Source organism: Choloepus didactylus, chromosome X, assembly GCF_015220235.1.
Source record: "Choloepus didactylus isolate mChoDid1 chromosome X, mChoDid1.pri, whole genome shotgun sequence".
NCBI lineage: Eukaryota > Metazoa > Chordata > Mammalia > Pilosa > Megalonychidae > Choloepus > Choloepus didactylus.
Window position 1 is genome coordinate 16,839,037 of NC_051334.1, and position 21,635 is coordinate 16,860,671.

The 21,635-nt window shown below is 41.8% G+C and overlaps 1 protein-coding gene across 2 annotated transcripts in view; it reads right to left on the minus strand.

Annotated features, from left to right (window-relative positions):
- The window catches only part of ADGRG2 (adhesion G protein-coupled receptor G2), a 93,015-nt gene extending 75,263 nt beyond the window's left edge, over positions 1–17,752 (minus strand). For both annotated transcript variants that reach the window (XM_037821987.1, XM_037821986.1), the window contains exon 1: positions 17,635–17,752. In XM_037821987.1, the coding sequence (XP_037677915.1) occupies positions 17,635–17,752 (118 nt within the window). The remainder of the gene's footprint in view (positions 1–17,634) is intronic.
- Between the last annotated feature and the right edge of the window lie 3,883 nt (positions 17,753–21,635).

Consider the following 21,635-nt stretch of genomic DNA (forward strand, 5'->3'; position numbering starts at 1 on the left):
TTAAATCCTTTTTGCTTTTTCTAAAACAATTACTCTAAGAAGCTCAATACAGAAAGCTTCAAAGAATTGAAATTTGGGCACGTCAAGTCAAGAGCAGAACTAAGAGAGCTCTGAGACAAAAGGCAATAATCCAGTGGCTGAGAAAATTCACTAAACAACACAACTTCCCAAGAAAAGGGGGGTGTCCGCTCACAGCCACCATCCTGGTGGACAGGAAACACTCCTGCCCATCGCCAGCCCCATAGCCCAGAGCTGTCCCAGACAACCCAGTGTGACGGAAGTGCTTCAAATAACAGGCACACACCACAAAACTGGGCGTGGACATTAGCCTTCCCTGCAACCTCAGCTGAATGTCCCAGAGCTGGGAAGGGGGAGCAGTGTGAATTAACAGAGCCCCATTCAGCCATCATTTGAGCAGACTGGGAGCCTCCCAACACAGCCCAGCAGCCCAGAACTGCACTGGGGGGACGGCACTCACCTGCGACATAGCACAGTCATCCCTCAACAGAGGACCCGGGGTGCACAGCCTGGAAGAGGGGCCCACTTGCAAGTCTCAGGAGCCATACGCCAATACCAAAGACTTGTGGGTCAGTGGCAGAGACAAACTGTGGCAGGACTGAACTGAAGGATTAGACTATTGCAGTAGCTTTAAAACTCTAGGATCATCAGGGAGATTTGATTGTTAGGGCCACCCCCCCTCCCCGACTGCCCAGAAACACGCCCCACATACAGGGCAGGCAACACCAACTACACACGCAAGCTTGGGACACCAATTGGGCCCCACAAGACTCACTCCCCCACTCACCAAAAAGGCTAAGCAGGGGAGATCTGGCTTGTGGAGAACAGGTGGCTCGTGGACGCCACCTGCTGGTTAGTTAGAGAAAGTGTACTCCACGAAGCTGTAGATCTGATAAATTAGAGATAAGGACTTCAACTGGTCTACAAACCCTAAAAGAACCCTATCAAGGTTAGCAAATGCCACGAGGCCAAAAACAACAGAAAATTATAAAGCATATGAAAAAACCAGACGATATGGATAACCCAAGCCCAAGCACCCAAATCAAAAGACCAGAAGAGACACACCTAGAGCAGCTACTCAAAGAACTAAAGATGAACAATGAGACCCTAGTACGGGATATGAAGGAAATCAAGAAGACCCTAGAAGAGCATAAAGAAGACATTGCAAGACTAAATAAAAAAATGGATGATCTTATGGAAATTAAAGAAACTGTTGACCAAATTAAAACGATTCTGGACACTCATAGTACAAGACTAGAGGAAGTTGAACAACGAATCAGTGACCTGGAAGATGACAGAATGGAAAATGAAAACATAAAAGAAAGAATGGGGAAAAAAATTGAAAAACTCGAAATGGACCTCAGGGATATGATAGATAATATGAAACGTCCGAATATAAGACTCATTGGTGTCCCAGAAGGGGAAGAAAAGGGTAAAGGTCTAGGAAGAGTATTCAAAGAAATTGTTGGGGAAAACTTCCCAAATCTTCTAAACAACATAAATACACAAATCATAAATGCTCAGCGAACTCCAAATAGAATAAATCCAAAAAAACCCACTCCGAGACATATACTGATCACACTGTCAAACATAGAAGAGAAGGAGCAAGTTCTGAAAGCAGCAAGAGAAAAGCAATTCACCACATACAAAGGAAACAGCATAAGACTAAGTAGTGACTACTCAGCAGCCACCATGGAGGCGAGAAGGCAGTGGCACGATATATTTAAAATTCTGAGTGAGAGGAATTTCCAGCCAAGAATACTCTATCCAGCAAAGCTCTCCTTCAAATTTGAGGGAGAGCTTAAATTTTTCACAGACAAAGAAATGCTGAGAGAATTTGCTAACAAGAGACCTGCCCTACTGGAGATACTAAAGGGAGCCCTACAGACAGAGGAACAAAGACAGGACAGAGAGACTTGGAGAAAGGTTCAGTACTAAAGAGATTCGGTATGGGTACAATAAAGGATATTAATAGAGAGAGGGAAAAATATGGCAAACATAATCCAAAGGATAAGATGGCCGATTCAAGAAATGCCTTCACGGTTTTAACGTTGAATGTAAATGGATTAAACTCCCCAATTAAAAGATATAGATTCGCAGAATGGATCAAAAAAAATGAACCATCAATATGTTGCATACAAGAGACTCATCTTAGACACAGGGACACAAAGAAACTGAAAGTGAAAGGATGGAAAAAAATATTTCATGCAAGCTACAGCCAAAAGAAAGCAGGTGTAGCAATATTAATCTCAGATAAAATAGACTTCAAATGCAGGGATGTTTTGAGAGACAAAGAAGGCCACTACATACTAATAAAAGGGGCAATTCAGCAAGAAGAAATAACAATCGTAAATGTCTATGCACCCAATCAAGGTGCCACAAAATACATGAGAGAAACATTGGCAAAACTAAAGGAAGCAATTGATGTTTCCACAATAATTGTGGGAGACTTCAACACATCACTCTCTCCTATAGATAGATCAACCAGACAGAAGACCAATAAGGAAATTGAAAACCTAAACAATCTGATAAATGAATTAGATTTAACAGACATCTACAGGACATTACATCCCAAATCAACAGGATACACATACTTTTCTAGTGCTCACGGAACTTTCTCCAGAATAGATCATATGCTGGGACATAAAACAAGCCTCAATAAATTTAAAAAGATTGAAATTATTCAAAGCACATTCTCTGACCACAATGGAATACAATTAGAAGTCAATAACCATCAGAGACTTAGAAAATTCACAAATACCTGGAGGTTAAACAACACACTCCTAAACAATCAGTGGGTTAAAGAAGAAATAGCAAGAGAAATTGCTAAATATATAGAGACGAATGAAAATGAGAACACAACATACCAAAACCTATGGGATGCAGCAAAAGCAGTGCTAAGGGGGAAATTTATAGCACTAAACGCATATATTAAAAAGGAAGAAAGAGCCAAAATCAAAGAACTAATGGATCAACTGAAGAAGCTAGAAAATGAACAGCAAACCAATCCTAAACCAAGTACAAGAAAAGAAATAACAAGGATTAAAGCAGAAATAAATGACATAGAGAACAAAAAAACAATAGAAAGGATAAATATCACCAAAAGTTGGTTCTTTGAGAAGATCAACAAGATTGACAAGCCCCTAGCTAGACTGACAAAATCAAAAAGAGAGAAGACCCATATAAACAAAATAATGAATGAAAAAGGTGACATAACTGCAGATCCTGAAGAAATTAAAAAAATTATAAGAGGATATTATGAACAACTGTATGGCAACAAACTGGATAATGTAGAAGAAATGGACAATTTCCTGGAAACATATGAACAACCTAGACTGACCAGAGAAGAAATAGAAGACCTCAACCAACCCATCACAAGCAAAGAGATCCAATCAGTCATCAAAAATCTTCCCACAAATAAATGCCCAGGGCCAGATGGCTTCACAGGGGAATTCTACCAAACTTTCCAGAAAGAACTGACACCAATCTTACTCAAACTCTTTCAAAACATTGAAAAAAATGGAACACTACCTAACTCATTTTATGAAGCTAACATCAATCTAATACCAAAACCAGGCAAAGATGCCACAAAAAAGGAAAACTACCGGCCAATCTCCCTAATGAATATAGATGCAAAAATCCTCAACAAAATACTTGCAAATCGAATCCAAAGACACATCAAAAAAATCATACACCATGACCAAGTGGGGTTCATTCCAGGCATGCAAGGATGGTTCAACATAAGAAAAACAATCAATGTATTACAACACATTAAAAACTCGAAAGGGAAAAATCAATTGAGCATCTCAATAGATGCTGAAAAAGCATTTGACAAAATCCAACATCCCTTTTTGATAAAAACACTTCAAAAGGTAGGAATTGAAGGAAACTTCCTCAACATGATAAAGAGCATATATGAAAAACCCACAGCCAGCATAGTACTCAATGGTGAGAGACTGAAAGCCTTCCCTCTAAGATCAGGAACAAGACAAGGATGCCCGCTGTCACCACTGTTATTCAACATTGTGCTGGAAGTGCTAGCCAGGGCAATCCGGCAAGACAAAGAAATAAAAGGCATCCAAATTGGAAAAGAAGAAGTAAAACTGTCATTGTTTGCAGATGATATGATCTTATATCTAGAAAACCCTGAGAAATCAACGATACACCTACTAGAGCTAATAAACAAATTTAGCAAAGTAGCGGGATACAAGATTAATGCACATAAGTCAGTAATGTTTCTATATGCTAGAAATGAACAAACTGAAGAGACACTCAAGAAAAAGATACCATTTTCAATAGCAACTAAAAAAATCAAGTACCTAGGAATAAACTTAACCAAAGATGTAAAAGACCTATACAAAGAAAACTACATAACTCTACTAAAAGAAATAGAAGGGGACCTTAAAAGATGGAAAAATATTCCATGTTCATGGATAGGAAGGCTAAATGTCATTAAGATGTCAATTCTACCCAAACTCATCTACAGATTCAATGCAATCCCAATCAAAATTCCAACAACCTACTTTGCAGACTTGGAAAAGCTAGTTATCAAATTTATTTGGAAAGGGAAGATGCCTCGAATTGCTAAAGACACTTTAAAAAAGAAAAACGAAGTGGGAGGACTTACACTCCCTGACTTTGAAGCTTATTATAAAGCCACAGTTGCCAAAACAGCATGGTACTGGCACAAAGATAGACATATAGATCAATGGAATCGAATTGAGAATTCAGAGATAGACCCTCAGATCTATGGCCGACTGATCTTTGATAAGGCCCCCAAAGTCACCGAACTGAGCCATAATGGTCTTTTCAACAAATGGGGCTGGGAGAGTTGGATATCCATATCCAAAAGAATGAAAGAGGACCCCTACCTCACCCCCTACACAAAAATTAACTCAAAATGGACCAAAGATCTCAATATAAAAGAAAGTACCATTAAACTCCTAGAAGATAATGTAGGAAAACATCTTCAAGACCTTGTATTAGGAGGCCACTTCCTAGACTTTACACCCAAAGCACAAGCAACAAAAGAGAAAATAGATAAATGGGAACTCCTCAAGCTTAGAAGTTTCTGCACCTCAAAGGAATTTCTCAAAAAGGTAAAGAGGCAGCCAACTCAATGGGAAAAAATTTTTGGAAACCATGTATCTGACAAAAGACTGATATCTTGCATATACAAAGAAATCCTACAACTCAATGACAATAGTACAGACAGCCCAATTATAAAATGGGCAAAAGATATGAAAAGACAGTTCTCTGAAGAGGAAATACAAATGGCCAAGAAACACATGAAAAAATGTTCAGCTTCACTAGCTATTAGAGAGATGCAAATTAAGACCACAATGAGATACCATCTAACACCGGTTAGAATGGCTGCCATTAAACAAACAGGAAACTACAAATGCTGGAGGGGATGTGGAGAAATTGGAACTCTTATTCATTGTTGGTGGGACTGTATAATGGTTCAGCCACTCTGGAAGTCAGTCTGGCAGTTCCTTAGAAAACTAGAGATAGAGCTACCATTCGATCCAGCGATTGCACTTCTCGGTATATACCCGGAAGATCGGAAAGCAGTGACACGAACAGATATCTGCACGCCAATGTTCATAGCAGCATTATTCACAATTGCCAAGAGATGGAAACAACCCAAATGTCCATCAACAGATGAGTGGATAAATAAAATGTGGTATATACACACGATGGAATACTACGCGGCAGTAAGAAGGAACGATCTGGTGAAACATATGACAACATGGATGAACCTTGAAGACATAATGCTGAGCGAAATAAGCCAGGCACAAAAAGAGAAATATTATATGCTACCACTAATGTGAACTTTGAAAAATGTAAAACAAATGGTTTATAATGTAGAATGTAGGGGAACTAGCAGTAGAGAGCAATTAAGGAAGGGGGAACAATAATCCAAGAAGAACAGATAAGCTGTTTAACGTTCTGGGGATGCCCAGAAATGACTATGGTCTGTTAATTTCTGATGGATGTAGTAGGAACAAGTTCACTGAAATGTTGCTATAGTATGTAACTTTCTTGGGGTAAAGTAGGAACATGTTGGAAGTTAAGCAGTTATCTTAGGTTAGTTGTCTTTTTCTTACTCCCTTGCTATGGTCTCTTTGAAATGTTCTTTTATTGTATGTTTGTTTTCTTTTTAACTTTTTTTTTCATACAGTTGATTTCAAAAAAGAAGGGAAAGTTAAAAAAAAAAAAAAGATAAAAGACAAACAAGGAAAAAAAAAAAAAAAAAAGATGTAGTGCCCCCTTGAGGAGCCTGTGGAGAATGCAGGGGTATTCGCCTACCCCACCTCCATGGTTGCTAACATGACCACAGACATGGGGGACTGGTGGTTTGATGGGTTGAGCCCTCTACCATAAGTTTTACCCTTGGGAAGACGGTTGCTGCAAAGGAGAGGCTAGGCCTCCCTGTGTTTGTGCCTAAGAGTCTCCTCCTGAATGCCTCTTTGTTGCTCAGATGTGGCCCTCTCTCTCTGGCTGAGCCAACTTGAAAGGTGAAATCACTGCCCTCCCCCCTACGTGGGATCAGACACCCAGGGAAGTGAATCTCCCTGGCAACGTGGAATATGACTCCCGGGGAGGAATGTAGACCCGGCATCGTGGGATGGAGAACATCTTCTTGACCAAAAGGGGGATGTGAAAGGAAATGAAATAAGCTTCAGTGGCAGAGAGATTCCAAAACGAGCCGAGAGATCACTCTGGTGGGCACTCTTACGCACACTTTAGACAACCTTTTTTAGGTTCTAAAGAATTGGGGTAGCTGGTGGTGGATACCTGAAACTATCAAACTACAACCCAGAACCCATGAATCTCGAAGACAGTTGTATAAAAATGTAGCTTATGAGGGGTGACAATGGGATTGGGAAAGCCATAAGGACCAAACACCACTTTGTCTAGTTTATGGATGGATGTGTAGAAAAGTAGGGGAAGGAAACAAACAGACAAAGGTACCCAGTGTTCTTTTTTACTTCAATTGCTCTTTTTCACTCTAATTATTATTCTTGTTATTTTTGTGTGTGTGCTAATGAAGGTGTCAGGGATTGATTTAGGTGATGAATGTACAACTATGTAATGGTACTGTAAACAATCGAAAGTACAATTTGTTTTGTATGACTGCGTGGTATGTGAATATATCTCAATAAAATGATGATTAAAAAAAAATAAAATAAAATAAAATAAAATAAAATAAAAAAAAAAAAAAAAAAAAATAAACTACAACCCAGAACCCATGAATCTCGAAGACAGTTGTATAAAAATGTAGCTTATGAGGGGTGACAGTGGGATTGGGAATGCCATAAGGACCAAACTCCACTTTGTCTAGTTTATGGATCGATGTGTAGAAAAGTAGGGGAAGCAAACAAACAGACAAAGGTACCTAGTGTTCTTTTTTACTTCAATTGCTCTTTTTCACTCTAATTATTATTCTTGTTATTTTTGTGTGTGTGCTAATGAAGGTGTCAGGGATTGATTTAGGTGATGAATGTACAACTATGTAATGGTACTGTAAACAATCGAAAGTACAATTTGTTTTGTATGACTGCGTGGTATGTGAATATATCTCAATAAAATGATGATTAAAAAAAAAAAAAAAAAAAAAAAAAAAAAGCCTATTCTGTGCCAGGCAGTGAATAAAACAAAGTCCCTGGCCTCAAATAGAGACTACCTTCTAGTGGTATTGTGCAACTCATTTGACAGTTTCAAATTCTATTTCTAAAATATCCTGTAACTGAAAATTCTTCACTAATTCAAATTCATCCCCTCCTGCCTATACAGCAAAACTCAAAATTTGTTACACTTTACTGGGACTCCAAATTGGTGTCATAACAAATCATATTTCATATTAGGTGCTAGGCAAAAACAGCTATGCGTTGTTTATTCAATTAATCAGATCACTGTAAGCAATTCTAATTTATTCAACAAAGCAAGATTATTGTCCATTTTATATTTCCATTTCTCTTGTCTTTAAATTAACAAAATTCCACAACACTATAATGATTTATACTTTATGCTGTGTACATTCCTGAAAGAAAAGCAGAGTAAAGGTTATAGGTCAAACAGGACACCAACATTAAAGACTAACACAGTTGCCCCAAACATCATTGCAAAAACATCCTTTCTTACAGCACTGGGACCTTACGAACATGAGACCTCTTCCCAAGGTCAATGTGCTTCTTATTTCCTCAGATAAGGATGTGCCCATTATCAAGGTATATTTCCACAGTGTGTTCTCTTGGAACAATTTAATTCCTAATAAAGTAAATCAGTGAAGCCATTGCTTTTCTTCTTCAGCTGTCTCAGTCTGTATCCAGTCCTTTGGAGGGTACAAATCCATCTCAGAATGAATGAATCATGGCAAAATTTTGGTCAGGGTCTGGTGTAAAAGCCATTCTCAACTGACTCAGAGACTAAAATCTGGGGAGGTGGTTGCCAGCTGGGTGAACTTGGAAGTGACCCAACCTTTCCAAGCCTCGGTTTCCTCATCTAGAAAATGAGGGAAACATCTAAATGAGGGTACTGTCAGGATTCCCTAAGATAATACATGATGAGTTTGTAAAAACACCTTTGTAAAGTTAATCCGTCTGTCAGAATGCCTTCAGGAGCAAGTAACAGAACACCCAATTAAAAGTAACGTAAACGATAAGGGCATTCACTTGGCCCACTTAACAAGAAATCCAAAAGCAGACAGTTCTAAGGTTGGTTCTGCAACTCAGGGATAGCAAAGGCGACCCAGGCTTTTTCCATCCTGCTCTTTCATCCTCAAGATAGTGTAACTCAGTGGATCAACAACATCAAAAACTCAGGTTATCTCCACTTTTCCACTTGCCAGCCTTTCCACTTGCTAGCTCTGCTCAGTGGTTTCAAAGACGGTAACCACTGTTTCAGCCATCACATCCAAACACTGCCATGCCCAGCTAAAGCACTGTCCAACAGGAGTCTCTGCAGTGATGGAAATGTTCCATATCTGTGCTGTCCAATATGGCAACCACAGGCCCCATGTGGCTGCTGAGCCTTGAAATGTGGCTAATGTGGCTGAGGAACTGGATTTTTTATTTTACTTAATTTTAATTAATTAAATTTCAAATTAAAATAGCCACATGTGCTAGTGGCTTCTGTATTGGACAGCACAGGTCCAAAGGAGGAAGAGGAACTGTTTTTCTTTAGTCTCATCTTAAGAGTGGAGAAACTTTCCCTAGAATTCCCCCAACAGACTTGCCCGTGTGTCTCATTGGTCAAAACTGGGTCACGCGCCACCACTAAATCAATCACTGGCAAGGAACAGTATTTCCATGATTTGTCACAGAATAATCAGGGTTTACCCCTTCGTTGTGTGGGGGAGGTGAGCACCCTACAAAGCCAGGGCTTAGCCAGCAAGAAAAAGGTGGGGAACGGTTTTTTGGGTGAGCAGTCAACAGCATGTGCTGCGCCACTTCCACTCCTGTCTAAATCACGGGTCTGCAAACTACAGCCTGCAGGCCACATCCAGTCCCGTCTGTTTTTGCAAATTAAGTTTTACTGGAACACAGACACACACCCATTCATTTATGAATTCACTATTCTACGGCTGCTTTTGAGCTACAACAGCAGAGTTAAGCAGCAGCTGCAGAGACTGTATGGCCCACAGAGCTGGAAATATTTACTATCTGACCCTTTAGAGAAAAGTTTGCTGACACCTGGTCTAGAAGGACATTAACCTGGTTAAAGTTACCAGTGTTATAGAAGACCTTGGCTAAAATGTACTCATATGGCAAAATGTAAGCACTTCGTGCAGGATGATACACAGGAGAGAGTTCTGGAGAGCTGCTTTCTGGACCTTAGTACTGATTCTTGCTGGGAACCTAGAAAGTTCCTCCATGGCTTTGAACTTCAGTCCTCTTGTCGGCAAAGTGGAGATAATAAAAACTTCTCTGCCTGCTTCAATGGGATATGACAAGATGATATATGACAAGGTGCTCTGCAAGCCACGAAAACCTACGGAAATGTCCAGCTATGCTGCGGCTGCCATTAATATTTAGTACTATGAGCTGCTGCTACTGGATCTGACGAAGAGACACTGGGACTTTTCAATGAAGAGCTAGGCAAGGAAAGCACTGGTAACTTGGGGATTTACAAGTCAACAAAAACCACTTCTGGAGCTTTTCTTAGTCTTCAAATCAAGAGAGTTATTGGCTTTGTTATAACTTTAAAAGCTTTTGAAATCCTCTCACTTAAAAAATGTGATTTGAAAAAATATGACTTTTAGATGGTTTCCAATTTCACATTAGGAACTTTGAATAGGAGAAGAGCCTTAAAATAGGATGGCAGAGATGAGTGGTTTTCAGTCCTGGATGCACGTTAGAATCACCTGGGGAGGTCTGAAGAACCCCAATGCCTAGGCTGCACCCCATTAAATCAGAATCTCCAGGCATCGGGATTTGTAAATACTCCCCCAGGGGACTCCAATAAACAGCCAAGTTTGAGAACCTGCCCTAGATTTTCAGAATGACATTGTGCCCAAGGCAGACGTAAGGGTCCCTGGGATACCAGGGAAATGAATTTGGAATCTGAAGACCATACCTGCTGGGTGGTTGAACTCACAGAATGTCAGAGAGTGATGGAATCTTAGCAGGTGATCATCATACGGAGGACGGTTGCTCTAGTCACGGTACAGCCACCTCACTGAAGCCTGTGCAAAGGCTTAGAGGAGTAGTACATGTTGCATTGAACTCATTGGGTTCAGATGAGGATAATACGGTGGTGCTTATAAGTGGAGGTGAGGGGCCCAAGTTTCAGAGTTTCTCTAGGCTTCAGACTTGAGTCACAAATCACAAACAGTCAACCCACCAGGGTTTACTGAGTACTTACCATGTGCTAGACACCATGGAGGATACAGAGGGAAAAAGATGTCACCCCTACCCTCAAGGACCTGACCAGCTATTTATACTTAGTTGAGAAGATAATTAGGCAGGGAAATTAGGAGGAGGGGCAGAATTCAGGATCTGATGAAGAGTTCGGCCTTTAACAGTTCCTAGCAGAGTGTCCTGATACATCGTTAAGTGTTCAATATGTATTAGTTTTAGAGCAAGTTTAAAATTTATAGATACAACTTAGATCTGCAAACAATAACAACAATAAATGAACAAAAATCCCAGAGCTTCTTTTGATGTCCAGGATGGATCCACTTTGTTCTGGAGCCTCCATTTCAAGGGCACCAGAAAGGAGTCCTTAACCCCGATGATTTAAGGTAGCGCCATCTCTTTTGTTCTAAAATGGTCTCTGGTTAACTAAGTCTCTTTTGGTAGTCAAGATGGCATGCAGGCTGGGAAATGGTAGCAGGGACAAGGGGCCCGAGTCTGTGAGCCCACCCAGTGCTGAGCCCTGGGTTCTCAATAACTTCCCTCGAGATCTCCCTCACCCTGTGGGCTTCTTGGGTGTCCGGCTGGCATCCATTGCTGAAGGCTGTGCCCAGTGAACCTCATGATCTCAGAATTCCACCCTGGCCTGAGGGGTCTCCCCTCTTGCTGCCACCTGCTCCCTCTGACCCCAGTCTAGGTTGCCCACGCCACAGTCTCTGCAAAGGTCTCACGTCCTCTTTGGCCATGGCAGCCCCTGTCCCAGCCCTTCGCTCTCAAAACAGCTACCCACTGGGAACATGGGGGTAATTTAGAACCCCTGCTCAGCCCCATGGGAGCTGAGAGAGTCTTGGATGGGGCACCACCTCCGGTCTTCTCTCTGCCTAACCAGTCTGTGCCACCAGCCACCATTTCTCATCTCTACCATTCCTCTGTTGATGTACAGACCCTTGTGAGGGGTTCTCAAATGGAAAGTGGGACATATTTCCAGAAGCTGCCATCAACTTCTCCCCCAACCTATCTGGATTCTCTATCATGCCTCATCACCACCTACACCTGCTAAGGTTGCAACCCCAGGGAAGGAGTCAGGGCCCTTATATCTGACCTCATGCATATATGGGGGGTAGGATTTGGGGGCACTGTAAGATTAGCTGAACATCAGAACAACGCCATAGTAAGTATCTATAATCTCTTTTTTTATAGGTAGGGGACTGAGCGGGAAGAAGGAGATCAGCACTGGGTTTGGTACAAGAGGGCAAAGCCAAACAAAATAGGTTCCCTGCCTTTCAGTAGCATATGCTCTACCTCCTGCAGCTCCTATATCTGCTACACAAAGAAGAACAAAGACTAGGATGGACAAAGCATGAGAGGGTAAGAGAAAACAAGACAGAGAGGCCTTGGAGAAGGGGAATTATTGAGTGATCTATCGTTGGAAATGCCTGCAGCACAGAAAGATCTAGGCCTGGCCCAGGGAGAGAGTAAGTTGGGGATTATAGCTCATGAGATCACCAAACTGGCCCAAATATGTAATTGTTTCCAAATGGGGAAGACAACTAGGCAAGAATAAATTTACAATCATCTTCCAATATTATGTCATCTCACCCACTGGAAAATAGAATAGTTGTACCTAAAAGAAGACCTCCTTTAAAAAGACAGGGGGGGAAAAGAGGCATTGACACAGGCCAGGAGAACTAGAGGCTAGAGATTACCTTCTGAAGCCCATTTGGGCTTCTGGTAGACCAAGAATGACTCCCTCATACATCACCAAATTAGCCAACAGAAAGTGTTAGGGTCTAAGGATTCTTTCTCTTGGCCAGTGGCCTAACAAGAGAAGGCCAGGCCTATCTCTCCCTGCTGTCAAGAGTTACTGAGTCATCACTGAGGCTTCCAGGCTGAAGCTACTGGGTTTGCAGCCCAGATCCCCCAGAGCCGGTGGGAGCGGCCGCTCTCCGACAGCTTACCCAGGCTCCCCTCCACCTTCTTCCTCGCCTCAGTGACACATTCATTCAGTCCTCAGACACTTATCGTGGGTGCCCTGGTGTGGTGTCAACAATACGGGCTACAGATTCCAAAGGGGGTGGTTTCATATCCTAACTCACCCCTTCCTAGCTCTGGGCAAGTCACTTAATCTCTTCAAGATTCAGTTTCTTCACCTCAAACTGAATCTGAACATACCCACTGTGAAGTTTTTGTGAGGACTAAATGAGATAATGTACATAAAGCACCCAGAAGGGCCTGGCCCAGAGCAAACACTCAGTGATCACTCGTTTTCCTCACACCCCACCCATCCCACCCACCCTTCATTCTCCCTTCTCACGTGACACTGACAATGCACTGAAAGGACTCAGGAGGCGAAGGAAGTACATAACAAACTGTGACACAAAGTGACAAGCATTAAATGGCATGGAGAAAGAGAAAAGGGAGCACTGGGGAGAGAGGGAGAGTTAATTTCTCTGCAGAGGGCAGGGCAGGTTTTATAGTGGTAATAATATTTGGCTGCACCTTGGAAGATGAGTATGTTTCCAAATGGGGATGACTCCAGGAAGCACAGTGGGGGGGGGGGGGGGGGGGTGAGACAGGGCACAGAGGAAAGCCAATAATGGGTACATTGAGGAGCAGGTTGCTGAGGGCAACTGGGGCTCAGTCCAGCTGGGGAACTCCAGGAGACAATGCAGAACACGCCTCTGAGTTGTCCCGCCAAGGAACGAGGAAGCTGACGAACTGAAACACCAACTCCCATCCTTCATTGTCTTGGGGTTATTATGGCATGAATCATGTCCCCACAAAGATGTGTTCAAGTCCTAACCCCTGGTGCTGTGAATGTAAACCCCTTTGTAAATAGGATCTTTGAAGATGTTTGAAGTTAACATGGGACCAAACTGAATCAGGGCAAGCCTTAATCCAGTATGAGTGGAGTCCATGTAAGCAGAGGGAATTTGGACACAGGGAGTAGGAGGCAGAAGGGGAAAGAGACGGCCGTGCTACGGAGGCAGAGATTGAGTTATGGATGGCCAGCAAGCCACCCTTAGAATGCTACAGACCTCGGAGACAGCCTGATCCTGCAGGCACCTTGACTTTGGACTGCTAGCCTCCCAAACTATGACACGATAAATTCTTGTTGTTTAAGCCAACTAATCAGTGATGTTTATTATAGTAGCCCTGGCAAACTAAGACAGGGGTATCAACTCCCTGGCACTTCTGGCTTGTCCCATGCACAGGCCAGTCACACTCCCATGGCCTCAGATCATTTTCACAGAGACACAGGAGCCATCAGCATGCACAGGAACTGCAAGTGACTTCTGGGGTGGGCCAAGGGGATATGGGCAGGGCACCAATAAGCATCTGCTACAGGTGGCTTTGCACTCAACCAGCGTAATCCACAGATTTGGCCCAGGGCCATATGTTAGAGCCCCAAGCACTGACTGACATGTTAGGACTTAACTCTAGTTTGCATTGTACGGTTGTATAGTTCTCTAATTCCCTCACGTGTCATAGTCATGGCCCTCCATCTGGAGTGCAAATGCCCTGGAGTCAGAGACAATGTTCTCAGCAGCTATTTATTCTGGGCACACAGCAAGCACTCATTACTGCACAACTGATTACTCGATGTAGCAACAGCATGTCAGTCCCCTTGGTCTTCGTCAAAGACCAAACTGAAGCCAACCTGAACAGAAGAGAACCTGCCCCAGTCCAAAGCTCTTCAGGGAGATGATGCCTATGAGCCACCTGGGTGACCCAGTCCAACATCCACTGAGTCTCACAGCTATGGATTCTATCCTTCAGTTTTAATCTGCAGGTGCACAATCACCGAGCAACTGAGCCCATCAGAGTGGAGAGGTTAAGCATGCCAAAACGCAATTTAATGTAGCAGTTAAACATACAAACTTTAGAGCCAGATGCCCTGAGTTTGAATCCCAGATCTGCAACTTCTTAGCTGTTTGATCTAGGGCAAGTTGCTTACCTCCTCTGTGCCTCAGTTTCCTCATCTGTAAAATGGAGCTAATAAATAGTGCCTATTTCAAAGGGTTATTGAGTGAGTTTTAAATCAATTAGCCTTTTTATAAGGGCTTCAAACAGTAGCTGGCACATTAACAAGTACAATCAAAGTGATTATTAAATAGAAATGAATAAACACTCTTATTGGGAACTCTGAAGGATAATAATGAACTCCTATTTAGCCCTTTCCAGATCTCCAAACACTTCATTCATTCAACAAATATTTATTGTGGGCCAGCTACAAGCTAGCTATTATCCCAAGCAGTGGGGTTATAGCAGGAAGTAAAACAGAAAAACCTGTTGCCTTCATGGAGCTCATTTTTTTTTTCTATTTTCAATGCAATTTTATTGAGATACATTCACATACCAGATAATCATCCAAAGTGTACAAGCAGTGGTTCACAGTATCATAATACAGTTGTGCATTCATCACCACAATCAACTTTTGAACATTTTCATTAACCCCCAAAAATTAAGAGTAAAAATAAAAATTAAAAAAGAACACCCAAAACATCCCATACCCCTTACGCACTGGATAAAGGGAATGTCAGTTGCAAGGTTTTCACAATTGCACAGTCACACTGTACAAGCTATATAGTTATACAATCATCTTCAAGAATCAAGGCCACTGGATTACAGTTCAACAGTTTCAGTTATTTCCTTCTAGCTATTCTAATACACTAAAAAACTAAAAAGGGATATCTACATGATGCATAAGAATAACCTCCAAAATGACCTCCTGACTCTATTTGAAATCTCTCAACCACTGAAACTTTATTTTGTTTCATTTCTCTTCCCCTTTTGGTCCAAGAATTCTTTCCCAATCCCAAGATGCCAGGGCCGGGCTCATCTCATGGAGCTTATTTTTACATACATCGAACCCATCGGGGGAGTTTACTATTACACCCATTCTGAAGATGAGGAAATAGAGACACATATTGGTTAAGTGGCAAATCAAGACCATACAAATAGCAGGTGGCTGGCATGGGGATCAGGGGGCTCTAACCCCAGATCTCACCACCTTTCTACTCTATCATGCTGCCAGCAGTAACATTTCAGCCAATTCTTTAAGACAGTGGTTCTCACATTTGTGCAGGCATCAGCATCACTGAGAGGGCTTATGAAAACACAGATCGCTGAAGCCCCCACCCAGAGTTTCTGATTCAGTTGGTCTGGGTTGGGGCCCAAGAATCTGCCCTTCTAAGAGTTCCCAGGTGCTGCTGATGCTGCTGGTCCAGGGGCCACACTTTGAGAACCACTGCTTTAAGAAATCGATTCATCAAAGAGCCGGAGCAATAAACACATTTAGCTGCCTTCAGCGACCACTGAGGATTTCCCCTGCTCAGGTTTGTTTCAGAGCCACTCACTTTCCTGCTTACCTGCCCATTTTCATCATTTTTATGAAATTTTATTTTATGATCATTTTATTTCTAATAAACAGCTTTCGATTCAATTATTTTTTTCCCCTTGGGATCCACTTTCCTGCTCATGCACCCCTGTGGTGGAAAAAGCACTGAAACATGAGACGGCAGATCTAGTCTAACCTGGGCTACATCACTTCCTAACCAATAATGTCCCTGGGGCCATTTACTCATCAGTAAAGTGGGGCTGCTTGATGTTTGCCCTGCCAATGCCACAATGATGTTTAAATGCCCCAAGGAGATGATGTGTGTGAACAAATTGTATATGAACATCACACAGCCATGGCGACAGAATTTGTCACCCATGATATACATCTGGAGGAGTTTTCTGTTCCTATTTACGTCTCCTGCCAGTTGTGGTCCCTACACCAGTCACAGCGACATCTGCATCACCTGGGAGCTTATTAGAAATGCCAGTTCTCAGGCCCCATCCCAGATCCACTGAATCAAGCACCGAACAATCTGCTTTAACCAGCCATCCACTTGATTCTGACGCACATGCAAGTTTGAGAACCCTGGTTTTGTGGTTACAAGCACAGGATCCAGAGCCAGACCACTGGGTTCAAATCCCAGCTCTGCCGCTTCCTAACAACCTCGTGCCAGTTTCTATCACTCTTAGCCGCAGCTTCCTGGTCTGGAAAACGGGGCTAAGAATAGGGCCTCCCCTTGAGAGATTTGGTTGAGAAGATGAAACGCGTGGACATTTGTAAAGCACTTCTGGATCTGACAACATTGTAAGCAGTCGGGATAGATAGCTCTTCCCATTTCTTTGTTTAAAGCATGGTGGCCTCTTGACAATAAGCTGCAGTGCCTACTTTTGCACAATTGCCATTTGTGTTTTAGCTGGTTGGGATCTTTATTGCTTATCTTGTGTATGCATATGAGTGTGTCATGTGTGTATGTTTGGTTTGTTTTTGTTGTTGTTGTCTGCTGCTTGATTTTTACTTTATCCAATGAAGATTCCTTGTTCCTACCATCCTCTTCTGAATAAGGAAGGTATTTCCTTGTGTGTCCTCAATAATGTCTCCTTAAATAACACCCATTTCCCCGTCACATTCCTCATGAGGATGCATTACATTTGCGGAGCACTGTCACATTTAGGCAGCTGTACCCACAGATTGGCAGCCCCCAACTTGCTGGCCTTTTTACTGCCTTCCTTTTCTACTTGTCGCTTAAACTTCTAAAGATCCCCTTTGCTGAAAACCAAGCTGCTGCATTTGGATGATTCTTGGGCTCCCTTAAGTTTCCATATAAAAGTTAGCCTCCAAGTAGATACTGTTAAAAGCAAATGAACACACAAATGGATAAAGAAAGAAAGAAAGAAAGAAAAACGGGCACCTTACCTTCCAGGGATGTAACCAGAACGACATGAAGACAAATGATGACAAGGAATACCTTCAACATCACTAAAAGTTCTTCAGGTCTGCCAATGTGGTTGCAGTGCCCACCAGAGAAAAACATCCTGGAGTCAAAGAAGGGGAAAACAGACCATCTCAGCTGCCATAATCAAAACAAAGCAATACCCAAAAGGCCAGCTCCTCAGCCAAGGCCGCCTGCAATCCTGCTTCCTTTGAATTACTATCGTTCCACACATTGCTGGTGGGAATGTAAAACGGTGCAGCCACTGTGGAAAATTGTTTGGTGGTTCCTCAGAAAGTTAAACATAGAATTACAATATGACTCGGCAAATCCACTTTTAAGTATGTAGCCAAAAGAATTGAAAGCAGAGACTCAAATGTATATTTGTACACCAATGTTTACAGCAGAATTATTCACAATAGCCAAAACGTAGAATCAACCCAAGTGTCCATCAACAGATAAATGGGTGAACAAAATGTGTTATGTACACACAATGGGATATTATTCAGCTGTAAAAAGGAATGAAGTTGTGATACATGCTACAACATGGATGAAACTTGAAAACATTATCCTGAGTGACGTAAGCCAGATACAAAAGGACAAATAGTGCATGGCTCCAATTAGATGAAATATCTAGAATAAGCAAATTCACAGTGACAGAAAGTAGATTAGAGGTTACCAGGGGCCAAGGGGAGGGCAAGCAGGGGATTACTGTGTAATAGGTACGGAGGTTCTGTTTGGACTTATAAAAAAGTTTTGGTAACTGATGGTGGTGATGGTAGCACGACATTGTGACTGTAATGACGCCACTGAACTGTACACTTAAAAATGGTTAAAATGACAAATTTTGAGTTATATATGGTACCACAAAAAAAAATGACTAGACAGAATCAGAAGGAATCACAAAATCTTACAAATAATCCACCCCTATTTATATCTTATATGATAAAAGGATGGGTGCACTGTATTTCCTCTTTATTGCATCTTATTTCATTATCATTAGATTTTTGGTAGTCAGGAGGGCAACGAGTGAACATTTTTTTAAAAGCAATGTTTATATCAGAGCTGAATTGAAAAGCCTCATTTACCATCCATTTATTCATTGAACAAACATCTGTTGAGGGCCAAAATATGTAGCAGATGAAATTGGAGGGCTGAATAGGAGCTACCCAGATGAACTGCACGGCTGGAGGTGAGATGATCTGGGGAGAGTGTGGCACACAAAGACGTGCAAATACCGAGACTGCGTCTGGCCCTCACACGATGGAGGAGTTGGCCAGGACCAAACCCCACAATGGGCAGGCAGCACCAGCAGGGGAGGCTGGCGTGGCATGCTGAAGGGACCAGGAAATCACAACCCACCCTTGGGCTCAGGCACAGCAGGGGGCTGGTGAGAGCCCACCGAGCAGGCTCCTCTACACAGCCTGGGGGGAACTGGCCAGGACAAAACCAGGCTCTCTGCAAACCCGAGCAAGAGTGTGTGGGCACAGCTGGGCAGACTCAAGAGCGTGGTTTCAAAGGTCCCAGCTCTGCCACATAATGTCTGGGTGGCTTTGGACAAGTTCTTCCTAATGGCCAGGATTCCCCTTCTAGCAAATTGTGTTAACACCTCCAACCTGATAGGTTTGCTGTGGTGAATAAACAAGCAATCTCTGCACAGTGGCCAGCTCTGTGAAGACAATATAAACGTTAGCTGTATTCTTCACTCATTCATTCAATAAATACCTATTTTGCACCTAGTAAGGTAAAGTAGTAAGGTAAGTAAATCAGGGTGAGATCATGCAGAGATTAAGGGGATGAGGGGCTGGAAAGAAAGGGATAAATTAATCACGGTTTCTCAGCCTCAAGGAAAAGTTAGCACTCTTTAAAAATCTTGTATTTTTTTAATACTTTAGCTTTAAAAACTTTAATAACCATTACCAGTATACCAGGCCAGGGATTCTTTCCTTGGCCATGGCATGATGACATCTTGGATAGAAGATGAATCCTTCTCCTTCAAAAGACCACTTACATTTTTTAAATTAATAAGTTGTATTATATATGAATAATACAATAATGTCAATAAATTTTAAAAGGCCTCTGATCTGTCCTTCCTCTTCAGCACTTTTATCTTCTCTCTGTTCCTAATGGCATATTATTGATCCTCCCAACTGAGTCATTCAAATGAGAATGTTAAGATGGTATGCAAAGATGTATCAAATGTCTCTCTGGAGATAAAACGTAAGTGCTACATGCAACGATATTGATGAATCTCAGAAACATAATTTTAGTGAAAGAAGCGGATATAAAAGAATGCATGATGTATATGATTCTATTCATATGAAGAACAAAAGCAAGCAAAACTAATCGATGGAGAGAGAAGTCAGGAGAGCAGGTTATCCATTAGGGGAGGAGGGACAGTAATAATTAGAGGTAGTCATAAGGCACCCAGCAGCTTCTAAAGGGCAGATAATATTTCTTGACCTGTGTGCAGGTAACATGGGTGTGTCCAGCTTATGAAATTCATTGAGTGGAACACCCACATACATGTCATAGAAAGTTTCAATAAAATGTTTTAAAATTAATAATTTTTAAGTTTGTTAATTCAGTTCATACATACACACAAAAGGACTGCTCTTTAAAAAGACAGCTATTATTTTAGTTAACTAAAACTCTACAGAATGCTCTTTCTCATACAAATGCCTTAGGTTCCACTCTACCTGGAGTTGGTACTTTTCCTGTTGATTTAGAAGATTTAATGCACAAGAAGTATCTAATCTGAGCTCTAGGAAGGGTATCAGAGAAGTTAATTTCTGGAGAGGAACTCAGAATTTCCCTCACCTCCAGCCCTCATTCTACAGGTGAAGAAAGAAGCCCAGCATGCTCCAGGGGCTGGGTCAAGGCCATTCAGCTGCTTGAGGAGACCCCTACCCTTCCTGCTAGGCCACAGTGCCAGCCTCCCAAGAATTTGTCTCCTTGAAGGTAAACTATTTTGAGGCCATCAGATGAAATGAATCGACAAAATCAAAAAAATTTCTGCAAACTCATTCTTGAGTGCTGCCAACTCCTAGGGCATGATTTAAGTCGTGTATAAGATATGGTCATAAAGTAATCATGGTACACAGTAATTGCTTGTTATGTGCTTCACTTGGGCCTCTGATCAAAATAAACCATGCCTTCTTCACTGTAAAGAGCATGTACTCAATTACCAAATGAGGGCAGGAAAGGCCAGAATGAAGGATAATTCTGGCAATCATCTTGAAAAGAGAATACAGATCAAGAAGAACTTATTAGAGACTGGGTGCCACTGGGGGGGAAAAAAGTCTTTCAATTATCAGGCCTGGATTATGTTTCCTCAAGGCTGAATATATATTTGCTAACAGAAGGAGAGATTTTACAGTATGTGAAATAATGCAGCTCCCACTGCCTTCTGCATAACCTAGGGAACATCTTGCTTGGTCATAAGGTGTCTAGGGACATTGATAAAGAGGGAAATCTATGGATTTTGAGACCCTAAATCATTAAGCATAAAAGTCATTTTTATCTTTTTCAACAGGAACATGTCTTCATTTTCTGGTGCAAAGTGGGTTAGCTCAAAGCTATCTAGATCTTCAACAAAGATGATTTTAATAGTCACTGGTTCTTAGCAAATTTTCAAAGTGCTAAGGATGGCTGGCAAGATAGCCTCAAATTACACAGAAAAACTATCTGCTAGCATTTGAACTGCAAAATCTAGACCTCAACACTATATAGCTGCTCACTGAAGATTATCCCAAATTCATCTTGTTCCAGGGTCCTGTTTTATGGTTGTCAACTGTGATGTAAATGACAACCTCTTGGGTTGTGCAGTGCACAAGCTACATGACTGGATACCATGGCCCTGACTTGGACCACTCCAAGAAATTGTTCCAAATCTCTTCCATTTCATTAAATAGTATCACTGCCATATAAACATATATCATCAGTACAAACTCTGATAGCAATAATTGATAAATGTAGCTAGTCA